The 22,272-nt window shown below is 39.7% G+C and overlaps 1 protein-coding gene across 1 annotated transcript; it reads right to left on the bottom strand.

Annotated features, from left to right (window-relative positions):
- Positions 1–505: 505 nt before the first annotated feature.
- LOC137278865 (uncharacterized) lies at positions 506–19,168 on the bottom strand. The gene is made up of 12 exons (XM_067811369.1): positions 18,946–19,168; positions 16,552–16,690; positions 15,644–15,840; positions 14,445–14,644; positions 13,914–14,030; positions 12,888–12,990; positions 8,754–8,888; positions 3,556–3,694; positions 3,251–3,447; positions 2,769–2,968; positions 2,165–2,281; positions 506–693 (listed from the first exon to the last, which is right to left on the bottom strand). The coding sequence occupies exons 1-12, from the start codon at positions 19,050–19,052 to the stop codon at positions 587–589; spliced, it is 1,758 nt and encodes a 585-aa protein (XP_067667470.1). The 5' UTR covers positions 19,053–19,168; the 3' UTR covers positions 506–586.
- Between the last annotated feature and the right edge of the window lie 3,104 nt (positions 19,169–22,272).

Below are 22,272 nucleotides of genomic sequence, written 5' to 3'. Positions count from 1 at the left end.
TTTAGGCGCTAGATTGTTGTAATCACTTATCCCACCGGGTGCCCATTTTTCTGCATGGCTGAAGTCCAATAAATTCACAGGAGTCAAGCTGTCAAACACGGTCACCCATCCATGACCATCCGCGTCCAACGTTGCTTAACCTCAACTGATTTGTGACCTGAGTTCTATGCGCTTTTGCTCGTGAGGGTCACAAGAATGGGTACATTATATTCATGCCACCTCCGGGTACACGTCCCCCTTCAAAAACAAGCAAAGCAAAGCTATGTAAAGCAAAACAGAACTGAACACAAACTAAAACAAAAACAAAGTTTTAACACAAAATACTCCACTTGAAAATCTAGAGAAAGAGAGAGCAAACCAAACAATGTATATATAATAAGTATAACAAGCTTTGCGACAACAATGTCTGTGTTCGGGGCTGGTAATAAAGGATAATTGCCCATTTTGCGCAGAGCTGTGATTATTCATGAAACACGTATTATGAAAGAACAGTCATCACGCGGTCGGCCACACATTTCACAGACCAAACTCAAATGTTACGAAACTGGTTATATAAATATTATGCATTCATGGGAATCCGCAGTTACTACTTGGCTGCCTCCCTTGTTCCACCGTGTGTGATGCACTGGTCCCAGTCAGGCCAGAATGTTTCCTTCATACGTTCACAGTAGGCGGCCAAGTTGGGGTATTTGTCTATGGAAAAGCAAAAGCTCAGAAACAACACGTACTTCACAACAAATGTTATCTTAATCTTAATTAATATGTCAACTTGATCATTTGAATTTGAATAAATTGTAGTCAAACACGTTGACTGTCACTACGAGTATACTGGTATCAATGTCTGCTCGAATTTGCCACTATGAGTTATCTTGTGGCTGCATGAGTGACATTTTAAACCACGTTTCACGTGCACGGGCACAAAAAGGACACGTCTCCTGGAGGGAACAAAGAACATCAAGAGCCGCTTGGTTCTTATTGTCTATTTTCCAACATGTGCGACTTGTTTTAAAATATCACTATTGCTACAAGATAACTCGTAGTGCCAAATTTGACCAGAGTTGATACTACATGTATACTCTTGATAGGCGATCAACAGTGTTATTTGTTAGTGTCAGTGAAGTCGAATCAACCTGAAATGGAAACCTAACTATAGTGGACGCTGTCAAAACCGGCACCTGACCAATCCTGCAAGTTGTCAACACAAGCATAAAATCTCAGTCCCGTAAATTTATCATCAGCTCTATAATCCAGCATGCTGTCTAAACCGGATTATTTCTTCAGTCCCGATGAAAGCCGGTTTAGACAGCTTCCACTGTACAATGGAAAGAGATACTCATCTTCTCCTATACATGAAAAGACAGTTCACAGCAATCTTGGTTAATCTCGACTCTGTTGACGTTCACCTTTATGCATGAAAGTTGAACTGGTTTAAAGTTTGGTTTAAAGACCTTTTCGAGCACAGTTTTGTGAATGTGTTTGTGATACAATAATGTCGGAGAACATTAAGTACCCTGTTTTGTGCGACGTTTTGAGGTCGATACAGTGCATGTACTTTTATGTATACACTGACAGAAATTTACGTATGTAATACACGAGTTTCACCTATCAACAGTTTTGAGTTGGTTGCTAATATTGGACATGACCTTGTCCGGGCAAAAAAGAAACTAGAAAATGCTCAGACCAATGAAACGTCAGATTATAGCGCAAAAAAGGCAACATTTCACGTGAGAGATATTTACTGCATTCTGGTTTGGGGGCCCATCTGTTCTTCATGCACAGTGGTAGGGCGCGCATGAAGTTGTTGCGTGGAGCAAGACCGATCTGACTTTTGCTACATTATGTCAGTTAACTCCATTTAAACCTATTATTTCTCGCTTTTGATTTTGTAACTGATTCTGACTCACTGACATAGGATTTCACTAACATTGTGACCAAGAATATTAAACAAGTGGCACAGCGTAAACTCGTAGTAACTACAGAGAAAATCTGTATTACCCACACCATGGTCTACATCAAATAATAGTTCAAATCAGTACTCCTGGAGTACAGTGAACATCCGACATCAAAACGTTTTTCTGATTTCTTCATTACATGAACATATATCCCCACATCCCCTACCAAGTCATATACATTCATATTGGATAAGGCCACTATAGGTACTTGCCCTTCAGGATGTTGTCGTGTCCAGTGCCTATGAAGTGCCAGTAAATCTGTGACAGCTGGCCAAACACCGCGGAGTCCGTCTCACAGGGCTCGTCCCCCATCAGGAACTTCTTGGTCCCTGGAGCATGCGTGGACAGATGAATATATTGAAACACACGAAATGACATGACAGGCACAAGATTCCATCATCTTCAGGATGCACTCTCATCCTGTTCAGTGGTTACAATGGGTTCGCTGACATATGAGGTTCTACCCAACGAATAGGAACAGGATTGCCTCAAATGACAAGCCAGGCTTTGCGCATTTTCCGGTGGCAGCTTAGGATTGTTGCAAAGGAGGAGGTAATATTACCCTCAGTGAACATCCTGCAAAGTTTGCCACTAATGTTATGGCGCAATCCACCACTTTTCATGGCCCATATTGTCATCTGGATGACAATATGCTTGATGACAAACAGCTTGATACACATCCATTTTCATAATATTGCATATTGAATGTGGGGTTCAGTGTACAAGAATCACATCTATTATTTAGTCTACCCTAAATTACCATCTCACCTAATATCAGTTAACATCGATGTTGCATGCAGAAACCTTAAAACGTACCTATGAAATCTGACAAGGATTGTAGGTCCTTCTTAAACATTTCAGTTGCCTCATCTTCTGTGTGCCGGCCCAAGCCTTGATTCCATGCTTGATTTGTCATAAGGCGTCGATACGTCCAAAGCATAAACTTTGATAATTTCAAGGCATTCACTATGAATGATTTATCGTTGTCAAATTGCCATCGGAAGATGGCAATTAACCTGAAAGCACAGCACTGTTGATTCACTATTCCTGCAAATATATGCGAGTGAAACACAATGGAAGGGTGATGTGAGGTAAACTCTTTCGTTCTATCCCCTAAAGTACAATTGACGTTACAAAACATGCTATGTATTAACATTTTTAGTATGATGCGGTTACGCAGTTGCTCGTAATGTCAGTCACTGGATTGACTGATGCCAACACGATTAATTACAGATGACCGCCACATATAGATAGACAGATGTGTGGGGGTTATGATTACGATGGACGATGTTTCTCACCAATACAGATGATCCTCCACCATGGTCTGCATTGCCTGAGCTACGCCTTTCTCAGCAGGGCTCAGGTTCCTGTTAAGGTCCACACCCATCTTCTTGTTGAGGAAATTGATGCAGAGTGTAGAGTCCGCTACTGCCTGTCCATTGTACTCAATCCATGTGTATTTGCCTTTTGACGAAGGTTGAAACCCATGGACATTCTGTGTGGACGATCACAGACTTCAGATATGTCAGATATGTCGTGACAGAACGATAATATTGTTAACTGTGACATGAAACAACACTCATTGACTCACACTCTTGCCTACCTGGTAGGATATCTTAGCCATCCGGAGATAGGTTTCCAGCTTCACTGAATATGGCGTCAGACTAGGGACATAGGGACCTCTACCAGTCTGATGATGGATCACCGTATCTCGTGGGTAGTCCTTCTTTGTCTTTGTCTCTCTATGAAATCAACGTACAGCTGGTTATGTTATTTTTCAAATTTCTAAAATGCCACTGACATAAACTGTAAGTATATTTAAGCAGACATTGTATGATATACACTACGTGTGTTTAAGGTCTGTGTGTTGCTATTAAATGTTTCCAGTATCACCTGAATTGACCATGCATTCCAGCGACATGATTTACAATAAATCTGTTTCTGTTTTGATTCCACCTAAACTAGTGCTTGGCAAAGCTGAAAACATTCACATTCTCATCTTTGTGCGCAGTTTCTGGAATATTTCCAGCCGTGAAAGTTAATAGCTTAAGGACCCAAATTACTCATATCGTTAATCACACAAAAGAAGTCTCTTAAAAACACAGGAACACTTCGTGAATTTCAACAATCCCATTCTTGCACCATGTCATTTTCAAGGTATCTCCAACATATAGTTTGGTTGTGTGAGTGAAATTGACATAACGCCGATTTCATTAGCATTTGTGTGTAAATGAAGGCGTCTCAGTCAGCCTGGTTCCCGGGGTCTGTTGCGCTAACGCTTCCACATAGACCCCGGAAATCACTACCGAATGGTGACCATCATTGCTGTACGACATGCCATATATGTACTACAGAAAACACCGAGAACGGAGCGCATTTAGCATTATTTAAGCACTTTTGAGCCACGAAAGTCATCGTTTCATGAGCGAAATATAAATACTAGACATTACAATTTCAACACCGACCTATGTGTGGTTTTATTTCTTGCCAGTTCGTTAAATGAAGTCATACACATAAAACATGAATATGAAACGACAATATAGATTGACTGACGATAGTACCCCTTTTCTAGCAAACATTAATGGAGATTGATACGTATATAAGTAATATATATCATTCTTATGTAGTGAATGTTATACGTTGTTCACTTGACACGGTGTGTGTGTTTGTGTGTTTGAACTGTTTGAATTAAGCGTGGGTATCGGATCGTACACTTCAGCCAACCTGTCTGAATCAAACTACTCGAATCGTGCATCTTGCTGTTTTTCACCGCAGGTATTGTCTTAGTAAAGTCGCCGCAATGTAATTCCCCTTCTTAACATTCACAGAGACTATGTTAGAACGTATGTCAAAATTTATTTACTGGAATACTTGGAAATCTTTTCATAGCAATCGCTAGATTTTGCAGACGACACACGAAAAAGAGAAATATAAATACACACTATGATCAGTATAACAAATGATTGTATATTATCATAAAGGTACATATTTTAAATTTACACAGATGTATATTTCGCTATTTGTGAACTGTTCTATTATTTTTACCAACAAAACCTGTCCCCAGTATTGTAATTTTCCTCATGGCTTGAAGCTAGTATCAGAGTAATCCTATATATCTACTATACTAGCCACATAAAGAAACTGCGCATTGCCAAAATATTGTCCCAGTTGATAAGTACGCTAACAGTGAGTGAGTGAGTTTAGTATTACGCCGCTTTTTAGCAATATTCCAGCAATATCACGGCGGGGGACACCAGACACCAGTTTCACACATTGTACCCATGTGGGGAATCGAACCCGGGTGTTCGACGTGACGAGCGGACGCTTTAACCATTAGGCTACCCCACCGCCCCTACGCTAACAATGTGAAAGGTACATATAAACATTAGGGATCATGAGACCATAACGAGTCGAGAATTTCAAAAGAAAAGTCAATCACAAGGCGGGTCCACCTGCGGACAGGGGTCAAACTACCAAGTCACTAGCTCAATAACGGGCATGTCCACCCTCGGCATTGAGAGCAACAGTGCATCGACAACGCACAGAGCCTATCAAGGAGGGCATGTGGGATATCACGTCAGGTTCTGTCAAGTTCTGTTGCAAGGTCTATGACGTTATCTGGCGGATGAGAAAGACGGCGTGGACGTCGATCCATCTCTTCCCAAACATGCTCTATCGGGGAGAGATCCGGTAAGTTTGCAGGTCAGGGTTTGCACTACGTTGTGGTGTTGCAAGAAATCAATAGCAACCTTTGCCGCATGAGGGCGGATAGTGTCCTGTTGGAATGTTAACCCAAGGCCATGTCGTTGTTCGAAAGGAATTGCCACAGGTCGAAGAATCAGATCCCTGTAGCCCACACTAGGTAGGTTGCCCTGAACAATCACCAAAGTTCTTCGGCATGCTGTTATTTCCACCCCAAAACATCACGGAATCACCACCACCACCACGACCAAAGCGATTCCTCTCCAAGACACTGACCTGTGCATAACGTTTACGTTCTCCCACGCGTCTATAGGCACGTTGACGTTTCTAGTATATATATTGATGATTTTGAGCTTCATAGCCCCAGTGATATTTGAATAGATCTGATACGTGTCAATAATCACATAATTCAATATTTAATAATAATTTAATAATTACTCCGCCAGATATGTGCTACATTTCACTTTATTGTGCGTCAACATTTATCCACCACCGATCCTCACACACGATCTTACATTAGGATACAATGAGTCAATGAATGAGTTTTGTTTTATGCCGCAATCAGCAATAATCCACTTACACTTGATATTGGATTACTTGGAGAGGACAACCAAAACAATCTCTCTCTCATTTTCTCATATGTATCATAGTCATCTGACTTTCCATATTAATATCCTTTTAAGATCAATGCCTGTCGAATCATCATGATCACCGTGACGCATAATGGAAGAATAGATATGGATGGTGTTTAAAATATTATTTGTCAAACATATAAAACGAAGAAATATATTCTTCTTTATCATTATTTCATTGTTGAAAATATATGAATTAATTGTTAAATATACATGGCTGAATTAATCAGTAACGTGTTTGAACTGTATTAGATCTGTTCAGTATTATAATGCGACAAGAATCATTTTCTAGTTACTATTACTGGGCGTACAGTTTGTTTCCAGAATAGAAAAGGGTAAATGTAACCAAATTAGTGAATCTTATGTCATCAAATTTGCCAAAGCAAAGATATTCAATCAATGTGGTCTTTCAGATTCATGATTTAGGCTTCGCCCGATTTCCTTTAAATAGCGAGCTCACATGAAATATACATGCACGTCGAGTTTGTAAAAGGGATGTGAGTCATTGTTCACAGCACGTCCATGTATAGCTAAGATACATGGCGTTCACTACGTGAAGTGAACGCTATGTATCTTAGCTAGTCCATGTAACAACGATTTTCGTGTTTCAGACCTGCTTAAAAAACCTGTTCGTGTCTTAAAACTAACGATGGGTAAATTAAAAGGATTGTGTGGAGACTTTTCTTTTACAATTTACACTGACTGACCCTGCTCTTTTTCACCTAGTCCAATCATTTCCATAACAAGCAAGAAAAATAAAAATGAAAAAAATCTGCACATAGCAAAAGGCACCACTTTAGACTCTGATCCATATTTATTCCAATTTATGCTGAACAGTAACAACCGGTTTTAGAGCTATGTACATGTACAATTTAATATACTTATGATTGTTAAAGTTCTCAATATAAGTCAATAAAATTTGCACCTTGAAAAGCATAGTTTTCTGAACTAATACTTCACTGATAATTTGGAAATCCTACTATTTTTGCTGTCAAAGAGGAAGAGGTACTGTCATATTGCAAATGGACTTTCTTCAACTGAGACTTCATTGAAATATATATGTGACTTAAAAAATAAAACCTTTTTCATCAACGATGTATGAACAAGAGTTTAAATTTGCCTTTGTGCTGTAATTTGAATGATCCTTCCCCATTTAAAAATTGCTTCTTAGATGTATCCCCATAATTTGGTATTTGTTTATAACTGAAATATAACAAACACTGTTTTGCTACTTGTTTGCTAATATGGAAAAGAAGAGATGTACAGCAAGGATTGAAGCTGGGTGCTTGAAACCTAACACAACATGGAAATATTACAAGTGATATTCAAGGCAGTAGAAATGTGAACTGAGGGATGTTAACGTTTTTTTGTTTTTGTTTTTTTAATTTTTTAAGCACAAATGGAATTTAGAGATAATTATTTCGATAACTCATTAATTATTTAGTTCCTACATTCAATATGTCTTTGTCGTCAAACGTTTAGGAGTTGTACAGAAACACCAATGCATTGTCAAGGTGGCGGCAATGATCCAATATAATGAATATTGTAGAAAGCATTGAAAACTCCAGAGCAATTCCTTTCAAATCAGTTGTTGAGAGGGCTGGGTGGTCAGTCAGTCTTGATTAGGAAAGAAAGTCTCCACACAATCATTTTAATTATCTAAAAATGTATGAAAATTTGTTATGAACAAGCAGCAAGGTCTGGAACAGGTGTGTTACTATTTTAGGGAGGGAATCCCTTCGCGTCACGTGATTCAAAATGGCGCCGCTCATGCGATCGATCGACTGAGATGTTTGATGGCTTGCAAATATTTATTTTTGTAATATTTTATAACGAAACTAGGGCGCACATGTAGGTATGAGTACAAAGAAGCCATTCATATAAGTTTTTCGTGCGCAATAGTCGTAACGAGTGCGCGAAAGTGCGACAAATGATTTCCACCACTGCTGCCTGTGGAGGTGCGGCATAGCGTTCATGTAGTGAACGCTATGTATCTTAGCAAGTCCATGTAACAACGATTTTCGTGTTTCAGACCTGCTTAAATAACATGTTCGTGTCTTAAAAGTAACGATGGGTATACCTTATGGAAATGCAACGAAAACTTCTAACCGTCCGTCCTCGGATTTTTTTTGCTATAGTAAATACAAGGCGTGTCGCTTTGACCCCAGCAACCAGGCCGAGAGGAAGCCAGAAATGTAGGCCTCAAAGCATATACTATCGATGAAACCTTCGAGCATACATATCGGTGAAATCTTTGAGCATACATATCAGTGAAACCTTCGAGCACGGATATGATATGATAGGCCTGGAAAGAGCGAACCTGAATTTGAGTAACCATTCTCCGGTTCCAGCAGATGAAACTCCGAACGACGCTCGACAAAGCGAGTCGAGGCGCCTCAGATAGCTGGATGTATTCACATATTTTCGGAGTTTTCTCTTTGTTAGCTCTTCACCTGTTATAACTCACTTGAAACATAGCTTCCTCAACCCGACGACTGTCACGATGGCTACGGCAGCACCTCCCACAACATACAGGACTTTATGCGATGTGTTCAGGTCGTTGAAGGTATCCATTACACGCTCCGTCGTTTCTTGTGAGTATTACGTGAACACGTCGCTGTGTGGAACATGCTAACCTGAATAACGCTCAGCCGCTTTAGGGTCTTGTTGAAAAGGGGAATAAGTGTTGAGGGTTTAGACTGTCGGTTGATTGGTAGGTTACACCACACCAAATGTTTCCCATAGACTTCTAAAGTAACCCGATATTTTTTAAAAAATTATCCAGGCAATCAATGCACAGAGTGGTACAGTCTGGCATTTAAACTGAAATAAAACACAAATTCTGTGCAACTCGCCCGGCGATTTTTCGGAGCACATGAAGCGGAGCACACCAAACCTCCATTCCACACTATATGTCAACTACTTGAAAAATGTCATAAGTTATCAGTCATAAACATAAGCAATGGTGATAAAAGTGATTGCACTAAATGCTTAAAATTGTGGTCAGTTTTAATTACTGAAGAATGTGATTTAAAAAAAAAAACCATAAACATCTTACACTATTTCATCCAGTCACAGGTGTTACGCATCTCAGCCTCTTCAGCTATTGACATACGGTCTCAGAGAGCATGTTATTCTGATATAGTGTAGCAGAACCTTGTCAGCCTCTCTCACCTTTTTTGAATGGTCACACGTAAAACATAGTCTGCCTCACAGCACCTTTTGAAATGATTTATTGAGTCCGGTCTCATACGAGATTAAAAGACAGAGCCAACACACCTGAGACCGTTTACAAGCCATTTAGAAACTGGAATATTTTACGGACATTTAACCCGAAGTATTTGAAAATGTCTGGAAATCACTGACATCTTTTACGAACTGAAATATTTCAAAAAATAATATCTTTAATCTGATTTTAGATATCCGTCAGAATTGAAGATATCTTGAATATTATGAACGACATTTCTCATTGTATAAATGCTATCTAGTATGCATGAAATATTTCAAGTTATCTTATACTGAATTAGTTATAAGGTCAATTTACCCTCCATCTTAAAAAGAAAACATTATCGGTATCTTTAATTATAATACAGACATGTTTTAAATGGGTGAGATCACTTTTTTCCAAATAGATGTGAAATCGCCCACATGTTCACCTGGACAGTTAAGTTCATAAATGAAATCATAATGGTTCTTACACAGAGGGGGTACTGGATTAAAGACATATGTATTAAGTAAGATGGCCAACGGTCCTTTCACCTTTACAACAGCAATCCATCAGAAATGGACTTCTACAATTGGACCATGTTCAGAATCGAACATGGGCTCTGGTGTGACAATCTAACGCATTATCCACGTGGTTTCTTCCCTCATCCCATTTACACTCATATGTACGGAAGCGCAGTAGGGCCATGGAGAGCATAATTCAGTCTTATTATCTCTACGTAGAACATGGTGTCTCATACGTAGAATGTGCGATATCTGCTAGTACCTCCCGTGTACGTTACTATAGTGTGTTGAACTAACTGATGCACGTTACTATCGTGTGTTGAGGTACCTATTGCACATTGTTATCCTGTGTTGAACCAAATTGTTGCGCATAAGTGTCATGTTTTGGATCGACTGTCTTACTTTACTACCTTGCGTTCAGTTGGCCGCGCTAATGTCATGGATGGTTACTGACTCACATTTCTACCAACTGAACAAACATTTATCAACTTAATGCCCAGACTTCATAATCCGAATCTGAAAAGGAAGTTTATCTACAATAATTATATCTTGCCACGATAATATAGCGATAACAACTCCACACGCACGTTAACGATCGTAATTACGACATTAAGCATCACTCAGGTCCCCATTCGAAATGTAGTTGCTAGACTTAAAATTTGAGTGTGACTCATCCATATAACTTCATGATTCTTACCAGTTTCGCTTTACACCTAAACGAGGACACCCATGCACGCACGCACGCACGCACACACAACCGCACGCATACAAATAGCACCAGGAACTGATTACTTACGAGACTGGGGATTTAAGTCTTCCATTTCAGATTGATGATACTAGGTTACATTAAATACTGCGTACCACTAGGAGATGCGATGTCTCACACACTAGGTACAGCTCCTTCGTAGGAGATATTAAGTTCTCTGTAGGAGATAGTATCTCCTACGTTGAACAAACTATGTCCTACGTAAGACCTAATAACTCCTACTTACGAGATGTCCTACGTAGATATTAAGTCCTATTTGTGAGATAGTGAGACCAAAACGTTTTTCACCGTGGCCCTACTTCGCTTCCGTACATATGACTAGGCATTTTCAGAGAGAATCTTATTTGCACTTGGTTGTGACATATTACCAAGAAGACACAAATGGCCCTTCATCTAATATTAGGCAACACGTCATTGTGTGAAGATTCAAATTCCGTAATTGCCAATGATTGTATCCATGTTTGACAGCGCCCTATCACGTGGTTATCATGGCCTCCAACAAGCGCTCACAAAATGTAATAGGTTGGTCGAGGCCGGTTACTTGGTTGAGGCAAGCTCACAGTGACCTGTCACAGAGTGCTTATATGGTGTTTTTTCAGGCCGGTGTGTTTACACATACGTATGTAGCCGGTATAGTTGGTAGCAGGTCCTCACTTGTCGCCGATTCATGAACTATTGAAGGACTTTTGGAGACTTGTCAGCTGCACATGTTACCGGTGAACGATTATTTTTCATACCTTCACAAACTGCCTGGATGTGATATACAGTTCGAAAGATAAAACGTGTACCAAGACCAAATTCCCGCTTGTGAACAGGACGTATTTTTCATATTTAAACAAGCATTAATAAAGTATGCCAGTTTCCTTTGAAGGCAATGAATTATTGTATGGGATTACCAGAGTAGCTAGTACTAACAACAGGCGTTTTACGAGAGTGTTAAAACACTTTTGTCGTTGATTATGATTTTGTACAGTTTCCTACGTGCTTGATGTCGGTGCACGGTTTTCAGTAGTAACTGGAACTGGTAAAAAAGCATGCCTAAATAAGTAAGCGAATTACATCAGATTCTGTATGTAGATTCGCAGTTAGGCTCATGAGTGACAACGGCTATAGACACTGTTTGGAGACAGAAAGTCTAAAGGGAATAGCGTAAGTTAGATATATGTCCGGCAGAGCACAATATCCTATCTCAAAATAAAACGGGGAAGGGGTCTCTTATCTCAAAATATAATTACAATGTTGTAATGGGTTTAACACATAAGGGTTCGTGGTATACGTTCCGATAAAGCTCCACTATACCCTTGAAGCATGTACGGATGAATTTAGTACCTCTCTTTGCTGACACCGCATTCTCAGCCAATCATCTAAGCAGCCGTTACAACCGAACTTGTCAGTGTCGGCAAGCATCATACAGACAAATTGACATGGAAAAATGGAAAAAAGAGGCACTGAAGATTTTCAATTTCATTATATGCTGTCGGGATGCATTTTAACGACAATTTACATGCGTAGACGTCACTTGCTAGTGTTTCTCTGTGCCAATATGTTTACATAACCGACTGGGTTCAGACACTAATCTCTGAGACCAAAGTCTCTCAGGCAATACATAGTTTTGATAGTGAGGGGCACACGGATAACCACATTATATTCATGTGACTTCATCAACGTCTCCCCAGTCAATTAAACCAACCAACCAAATAAACAAACAAACAAAACAAAACAAAACGAAAAAACTCTACGCAACTCGACAACACTGAAGCTCATTGTGGTTGAAAACACCAATAGCACAACTAAGAACTAAGGACGTTACGATACATTTGTATTTCAAACGATGCTGTTCGAGTCCCCTTCAATCACCTTCACCTTTAACGGCTAAAACGTATGCAGAAAAAAAAGAAAGAAAAAAGAAAAAACAAAAGCAACCCAAACCTCACTGGTGCACAAAAGGGGTAATTTAATTCATTTAAGAACCTAAGTATATCAATAGATATTGTTAGCAGAGGTACAAAATCCATTCGGGGATAGTAGTGAACATTACCCAATTTGCACAGAGCAAACACATATTACGCCAAAACCACCATCACAGCTTTCTGGATAAATTACTACTTGGTTGCCTCCCTTTTTCCACCGTGTGTGATGCACTGGTCCCAGTCAGGCCAGAATGCTTCCTTCATACGTTCACAGTAGGCGGCCAACGTGGGGTATTTGTCTGTGGAAAAGCAAACATTGATAAGCGTCAAATTCCGAACAACAAATGAAAACATTAATTAATATGTCAACTAGATCATTTAAATTTTAGTTTTAGTGGAAACAGAAGGAGAGTGGGATGATAAACTCTAAATGTAATGAAATGTAGATTGGTACATGCAGTTTGTTGCGATTGTTTTTAGAGACATTTTTGACAACGGTTTGTAAATGCAGTTGTGAGAAAAAGGTGGGAGTATCTTATGTGAACAGTTTTCTGCGATGTTTTTATGCCTGTACTATCTATATCTATATCTATCTATCTATCTATCTATCTGTCTATCTATCTATCTATCTATCTATATATATATATAGATAGATAGATATATATAGATAGATAGATAGATAGATATAGATAAACACAATATATATAACACAATGTTCGAAAATAAACAGAGACGTTGATTTGTTTGTTGATATTGGACATAACGAGGTTCAAGCAAGAAAGAAATTAACAAATGTTCAGCCTAACCAGAGATCAGATGACTAGTATATGACAAAGAACGCAATATTTCATGGTGTTACATGGTTAATGGTAGGATTTGCATGAAGTTGTTGGATGGAGCAAGACTTCTTGACTCACTACTTCAGTTTATTCCGTTTAAAACAATGGCCTCTTGCTTTTCAATTGGTAACTCATACTGTACGGGGAATCTACTGTTCATTTTGACCAAATATTTTAAACAAATAAAACTTACAATACCCTTTTTAATTACAGAGAAAACATAGAGTAACCCTGTCATGATCTAGATCAGATAATAGTTCAAATCAGTATGTCTGAAGTACAATTAACTTCCAAACTTAAATTAATCTTCTGATTTCTCCATTACACGAACATATATGACCACACCCCAAAGTACGTCATATGCATTCAGCGTAGACGCTTACCCTTGAGGATGTTGTCGTGTCCAGTGCCTATGAAGTGCCAGTAAACCTGTGACAACTGACCAAACACCGCGCAGTCCGTCTCACAGGGCTCGTCCCCCATCAGGAACTTCTTCATTCCTGGAGCATGCGTGGACAGATGGGTATATTGAAACAAAACATATCACGTGACACGTATTTAATTAATTTCATAAAGCATTGTCTTCGTTTTCTGTGCTCACATGGGTCCACACAGATACACGAATTCCAACCAATGCAACGGGGTTTGTCTTAAAGGCACAATGTCACAGATTTGGAGCAATATTTTGTCAAGGAACATCCTGCAATGTTTGCCATTACAGTTATTACACAATCAACCAATTTTCATTGTTTGTATTGTCATCGGGATGTAAACTGTATGAGACACATTTATTTTCATAATACATGTATTGCATAAAGGTTCGATGTACAAAGAGACAGGCTTATTATTTTGTCCAGCTGCTCCTAAACACGTTTAACGTCTGTGTAAATACATCCCTTCAGACTTCTGCATACCTATGAAATCTGACAGGGATTGTAGATCCTTTTTAAACATTTCAGCCACCTCGTCTTCTGTGTGTCGGCCCAAGCCTTGACTCCATGCTTCCTTCTCAAGAACTCGTTGAAACTTCCAAAACGTAAACTTTGATAATTTCAAGGCATTCATTACGAAAGATTTGTCGTTGTCATATTGCCATCGGAAGAGGCCAATAAGCCTGAAAGCACAACACTATTTGTTCACTATTCATTCAAATACACATATATGCCAGTAAAATATAATGGAAATTGCCAGCAGCATCTCTTAGAGACGGTGATATGATGTGAACCCGTTCGTTATCTCCCTGAAACAGAATACACGTACAAGAAACATGCTAGGAATTAACGAATCGTAGTTTGATACGATTAGGGGATTGAACCACCAATCGTCTACCCTTTGGATGAATCAGCTTCATCCATCATGAATGCAATGGTTCAAAGGAAAATTTTAGGGTGGTCAGACACGCTGAATAGAGATGCATGTAGATGCCCCCAATTGCAATCATTGGATTGACTGGTCCTTACACGATTATGTACAGATCGCCGTTATAAAGCTGGATTGTTGTTCAACACCTTTATTGTTCGACACTTGAGATAGCATGCAAAATACACCTTGAATAAAAAGCGCTACCCCGTATATTTTGCACAAATACAGGTTGGCACATAGGAATTCTTTCAGAAAAAAATAGAGCTATTATAATTTGGTTTAGTGCTTTTAGTTTAAGAACAAATTCATAATGTATGCGTGGGCTTTTGGAAAGCATGCATTTTGTTTTCTTCAAAAAGGTTACCTTCTGAAAAGTGAAAGTCAGAAATGATCAGAAATGTTATATGGTCACACGATTGTCACTTTAACAACCTTAATTTAATATAATCTTGTATAAGCACAACAGGAATGAGTTTTTCAATTTAGAAACAAGTGTCCTCATATCTGTAACAATATTTCCTTCGAGTTGACATACAAATGGTTATGGCATCCTGAAAGCAGTTACCAGATGAACCTTCTCTAAATATGGATTGGTCTTCCCAATTAGTTCAGCCTAACATTTCCACAGCTTCACGTCTTAATTTGAAATAGCCTGGCGCTTAACGTTTTATTCTCGGTATAACAGTGTGTTTGGTGTTACGATCATCGACAGACCGACAGAATCTAAACGGCAAAAATGACCGTTTCTCACCAGTATATATGATCCTCCGCCATGGCTTGCATTGCCTGAGCTATTCCTCTGTCAGCAGGACTTAGGCTCCTGTTGAGGTCCACACTCATCTTCTTGTTGAGGAATTTTATGCACAGTGATGAGTCCGCTACCTCGTGCCCATTGTACTCAATCCAAGTGAGTTTGCCCTTCGATGAAGGTTCCATCCCATGGTCGTTCTGTGGACGATCACAGATTAGATGCAGAATAACTAATGTATTCCATGATAGAAAACAGACACTTTAATGATCCAGAATTATAATGACTCATAAAATACTCCTAGGCCAAATGTAGAGATATCATGAAAATCAGGTAATATGATACACCCAGCCTTATCACCCATACTGCATATCTTGACCATGCTGAACACCAGTGCTTGTCACCACACATTAGACAATGTGATCATTCTCAAGCAGTTTGTTTATGAACATGTGGACACTGTTTCAACAGTGGACTGAACCCAGCTAGTTTTTAGTAACCTGATACCTCCTGTTGCTTGTTCCACATCAACAAGAATTTTTGGCGGGTGGGAGGTGTCATACCAATTACTGAATAACACGTTTACTGCTGCTGAGAGATCCTAAAAGATAGGGACTTTTCTAGCATTTGGCCTAGGACTAAAAAGACTCAATCCATTTGACTTTGCCTTTCGATGAACGTTGGAGATGACGGACATTCTGTGCTGAAGATCACAGACAAATTCTGGTATAACACATGATAACCCTGGAACAAAACAGGAATTTGGGTGGCTTGGAATTAGAGTGAATGTTTTGTGACATAGGCATATGACTCACAGCTCACGTGGTCGACAACCTGGACCACTTTCCGATATGTCGTAATGCATCGTAAATATTGCTAAAGACGACATGAAGCAACACTCATTGACCTACCTGGTAGGGTATCTTAGCCATCCGAAGATAGGTCTCCAGCTTCACGGCAAATGGTGTCATGCTTGGGGCGTAGGGACCTCGACCTATCTGATGATGGATCACCGTATCCCGAGGATAGTCCTTCTTGGCCTTTGTCTTTCTATAAAATATCATAAAAGGGCCTGTTCACGGTACTAAGACGGTGCCCTACTGCCTTTGCGAGCGCCAACTTGCTATATACCACAGTCCGGCGCAGTGACGATTACTATAACTCACCCTCCCACCCAGAGTTCTATGCGACAGCTAAGTCATCACTACACCGGAGTATGAGCATAACGGACTATGGCATCCGAATTGCCTAGTGTGTGGGAGGATGGTGAACATTTTTTTTGTTCCAGATTCCAGATATGATTTTAAGAGATTAGCGAGACTAGACTTTTATGATTTTACAGAACCTAGCCACCGGAAGTACTAAGGTCTCGCTAAGCACCATGACCTAATTACTGGCCCTATAGATCAATATACAACTGATGGTTATGTTTTGGTTTCAGAGTTCTCAAATGTTGCTGACATATACATGTAGTATATATATGCACTGTAGGACTAACACTGTATAACCTAGTGTTTCATGTTTTAAAGAACAACTAAACTCTTTTTTCAGGTACTCATTTTACCACTGCATATGAAAGACTTCTGGTCAGTCATAAACGGAACACCATTTTTTTTATGAAAAAAACCTTGTGGTTAATTAATACAAAGCGCTCAAAAGTTGCTAAAAAGCCGTCTGCTTCTCAACGAAACCGCAAACGAAACCGCAGACAGGTTACGTAACTCTGTCGCCAGAGCCCTACGGTGGCGTCATAGAAGGAACGATTTTCAGTTAAATGTATGGAAAATGTGTAGGAAGCTCGTCATTTTGCTGATTTCTCGACGTCACCAAAGACATGTCGAATTTTTGTGTTGCCGTCAATTGTTCCTTGGGGTCGGGTGATGGTGTCACTATGCACAGATTTCCATCGGACCCCGTAGTTTGTGCTTAAATTGGTTGTTAGTGTGTGCGAAGTGAGCTTTGTGGAAGCCTGTGGTATATACTAAATTGGATGGTTCGCCCCCTACCACGCTTCCAGGATAGAAAATGGAGTTCAAGTTTCATCGAGTTTCTAAAATCGAGACTGCTTACTACACATTGCTGACCCAAAGGATTTTGCATGGATATAACGCTTTCTTCCTCGGAAACGAGGTTGTGGTCGAAGTGACAATATTATCGTAAGTAATCTTATATTGACCCCTTATACTGACCGCTTCCAAGAGTGAAATTGTTATGTTATAAGCAATGTCATGTAAAATCCTAATGTCAATCAATAAAATACATATTTTACTACCAGTGAAAAGTAATTTTGATTTCCTAAGTCGGTTAAAACAAATTTAAATAGCATTCATCCTCAGACAGGGCGCCGCCATTTTTGAAAATCGTGAAGTCACGGGCGAAAGTCCTTTAGAATTATTGAGATTATGATTTGTTCTCATTAAGTTAGAAAACTACTTTTTACTGGTAGTTAAATATGCATTTGAATCATGGCCAAAGGGATTTTGCATGACACAACTTTTAACATAAGGACTTCTTCCAAGGAGGGACACTTTACAACTGATTGGTTGAAATTTCGTTTGCGGCCGAGAATTGTGCACTGTTGACAAAAAGGTCGATTTAAGTTAATTAAAGGTCGAAATGAGCAGTTTTAATGGCGGGGTTTCATTTATAGCGATGTCAGCAAGTGATTTTGTATTTGTACCCTACTACAGTATATGTGATCTTTAAGGTTGGTGGCTGGTTGTTGAGTGAGTGAGTGAGTGAGTGAGTGTTTAATGCTGCACTCAGCAATATTCAAGCTATGTGGCTGCGATCTGTATATAATTGTGTCTATGTTCACCACCGAACATTGGTAGCATAAGGACTGAAATTACTGACTTGTATACGAAATTAAGTCTAATGTCATGAATCATACAAAAGAAATCTCTTAAATAGACCAGAACATTTCATGAAATAAAACAATCTCATTCTTGTACAAATCATCGTATTTTCATGCCTTCTCCGGCTTTCCACATTACTACATGAATGGTTTAGGCTTAATGCCGATTCCAACAGCATTGCACGTAAATAAAGACTTTATGAGGAAGGAAAGACAGAAATGTTGATCTCTGGCATGTAACATTTCGCTGAAACCATCGAGTATGGGAATGGCGCTCACAAACCTAGAAAAAGCGCACTTGTTTTCGAACCCGCATTCATTGTTTTCGGGGGACGTCACAAAGCAGGACACCCTATGCAGTACGAATCGAACAGCCGAACAGACAACTGGATCTAGCCAAATACTAACTGACACTCTCTTCATTGCATATTCACATGTCATAACTTACTTGAAACATAACTTCCTCAGGCCGACGACTGTCACGATGACTACGGCAGCACCTCCCACAACATACAGGACTTTCTGTGATGTGTCCAGATCGTTGAAGGTATCCATAATACTCTGTAGATCTATAGTTTCTTGTGTAAATGACAGGCCCTTCGCTGTTCTGCACAGACGTCCTTAATAACACGCACTACGAGTGTTAGAGACTTTGGACTGTCGACTGAATCGGGTTCGTTGTCAGAGACTGTCTCCCCTTTCTTAGTTGTCTGGGGTCAGATATAGTCTGTCTCGCAGTCTCTCGTTGTATTTACCTTTCCTTCAATGCCTGATCACTGGATTGTCTCGACCAGATTCGACTATTTACACGCCGCCGCTCAATAGCTGGAATACTGGTGAGTGCGGCGTAAAACTAAATTCACCTACCCCACACAAACACATTGTTCGATATATATTCAGGATATTCTGACAATTGTTATTGAGGAGATTCTTATGTTTTAACCCCGTAAATTATGCTGTGTAATGCGCGCAAACGCACCCCAAAACGTTAGTAGAAAGAAATGAAACCGGAATAGATCATGCATGTAACGTGCTTGCGGTAGTAGTTATATTTTTATAACGGCGGATACAACCTTTTGAGAAAGAGTGTGTTCGTGTGTGCGTCTGCGTGGAGAGGGGGGCGCATCGGTGCTCATAGTGGAAACAAACACGTTATTGTCTGTTGTCTCACCAGCATGTGTCCGCCCAAATGGTTTTAAATGTACCATTTGCAATCCCATCGTGGAATGAATTTCCTGCAATATTTAAAAGCTCTCAATATGAAAATATCACATGTTAATTCAGATATGTAACGTGATGTCAGTCACAAGAAGCTTTGCTTTGGAACACATATTAACTGACGTGATCATGCGTTCCAGTGACAGACATAATTCACAGCAGAACAGTGTACGTTTGAATTCCACCTACAGTAGGATTCCATACAACAGTGAGCGGCAATGGTGAAAATATTCCCGTTTACATCTTTGTGTGCAGCTTCTGGAATGTTGTCACCTCTGAACCTAAATTGCTGAAGGGCCTCAAATTACTGATTGGTACACGGAATGCAGTCTGATGTTAGTCATACAACAGACGCCGTTAATACAGTTTATGAAATAAATCAACTCCATTCTTGCAACATCTCGTTTTCATGGGTTCTCCCGCTTGTCGTTTGATTGCGTGAGTGGATACGGCTTACATCCGACGGAGTGTCAGGTTTGTCCACTTGAATGCCAAGGCCATGTATGGCCGACAAGTGAGTATGAATGCCGATGATATTGGAAAAATGTCTGTATACAGTCGGGGAAATGATAATTATGCAGATGTTGCTATAAGTTTCTGACCCGTGGAATGCTGCTGCCGATCGAATCTAGCCCTACACAGGTGCTGTCAATGTGGCTTGAATTAATAAACAAAATAATTTGAAAGTTGAGTTTTGGCTGTCTTTGCTCATTCATGATTTTGGCGTATAATTGCTATAGCTGTTAGATAGCTGTTTCGGTGAGTCGTGGCGTATAACTTTTTAATAATAATCCGATTGTGACCATTTGTAGCTCATTTTGTTAGGAAATCATCTAGATTTCGATCCTCTGTTCCTCCGTTGGTGGTAAAATCTAACTTCGACTGAAGACTGAGTGGTTTCGTCGTTACGTCCCCCTGCCGTTATGTTGTACTAGGGTAGGGACTATACACCTATACTTCTTTTTAACACTGTTAGTTTCACTGTGTATGTCACTGAGCTCTTCGCTGTGTTGCACAACCCGTCGTCAATCACACTCACGGCAATTATCAGCAGTTCAAGGTCATATTATACAAGGTGAATAAGTGTTGAGGGCCTGTCGGGTCACTCTCGCCCATTGTTTAGTTGCCTGGGGTAAGGTAGTCTCACAAAACCTCATTTTCCTTACGTTTCCTTTAATTAAAACGGAATTATTTATCTAAATAATACATATTCACAGGGAGAAATCCCTAGTGTTGGTCAAATACGGTCAAATGTCGTTTACAGGATTATAATGTCACGAGTTTATATTGCTTCCAGCATGAAATCTATTCCTATTTAGTTGCCATATTTGCTTGGGTGGGTCCGCTAGAATATGGACTTCTTGTTCCAGTTTTGCTAGCTGTATTCTGGAGGGCCCGCACGGAAAGGATGGAGAATATGAATGAAAAGAATTACTGATATTTGAAATTGTTTAAAATGTGCTTGTATTAGAACACGATTTGAAGACACAGACAAATTAATGTTTTGAATATATCAGTAATTCAATTTCTGACACCTAGCGATTAAATACAGACGACACAAACAAAGTGATTATGCGTTTACTTGTTTCAATGTTATTACCAGAAACGATAATTCTCCTTTTGAAATGATTTCTTCGAGTCCGGTCTGATACGAGATGTAAAGCCACAGACAACACATACACCTGTTACCATTTGCAGCCATTTTGAAACCGTTTGATAAATGTGAAACCGCCTATAGGCCCGTCTACCTGGTCATGTAAGTTTCTAAATGAAATCACTAGTTCTGAGATAAAGGTGTAGGTCGGCCACGGCACTTCGCGAGATCTTAGTGCTTCCGGTGACAAAGAAACTTTTATACCTTTTCAAATGTTCTCATGACTAATGACAGTAAGAAACGGATACATGTAATCCTTGCAGAAACAACACACTTCCGGTCTAAAAGTACCAAACTATTATCACTGTCAACAGATGTGACAGTCAAGCCTGGTTATACACTCGGTCCTGCTTATTAAGACTAAGTCATACTGGGCAGACCTGCAATTTAGAACCAGAACTGGTTCTTGAATATACCTTATTACCGGACATCTGGTCCGGGAGTAAGTTTGACCTTGTCTCGCATATCGCCAGATGGCAGTGTGGGGCCGGAAACCAGCTTGGTACCGGAAGTAGCGCCTCGCAAGACTTACAGGCCCTAGATCTGGATTACAGAAGTATGTGTATTATGACTAAATGTCCATGTTTCTTTCACCTTTACAAAAGCGATGTCAGAAATGGACTCAACCATGCGCCATTTTTAGAATCGAACCTGGGCCTTGGTGTACCGATCCGACGCATTGCCCACATATGTTCTATTGATATTCATATGGGTCAGCATTTTCATAGTGAATCTGATTTACATGGATCGATATTCATTTTACCAATCACTAGCTGGGCAAGTTCAGACCCATGTTATTTTGCGCTGTGTTCACAGATCCTAAATAACTCACTCGCTAAGAGTGGCTTATCAAAGAGTGCATGTTTAGTGTTATTCAGCTCGTTGTGTTTACACACGTACAGG

Source organism: Haliotis asinina, chromosome 3 (assembly GCF_037392515.1).
Source record: "Haliotis asinina isolate JCU_RB_2024 chromosome 3, JCU_Hal_asi_v2, whole genome shotgun sequence".
Lineage (NCBI taxonomy): Eukaryota > Metazoa > Mollusca > Gastropoda > Lepetellida > Haliotidae > Haliotis > Haliotis asinina.
This window is presented reverse-complemented; position numbering and strand designations above follow the sequence as displayed.

Coding starts and splice junctions, on each gene's coding strand:
- LOC137278865 (XM_067811369.1), bottom strand. CDS start 19,052: ATGGATACCTTCAACGATCTGGACACATCACAGAAAGTCCTGTATGTT. Junction 12,991..13,913: donor ACACGACAACATCCTCAAGG/GTAAGCGTCTAC, acceptor GCTTTTCCACAG/ACAAATACCCCACGTTGGCC. Junction 2,282..2,768: donor ATCCTTGTCAGATTTCATAG/GTACGTTTTAAG, acceptor CGCATGCTCCAG/GGACCAAGAAGTTCCTGATG.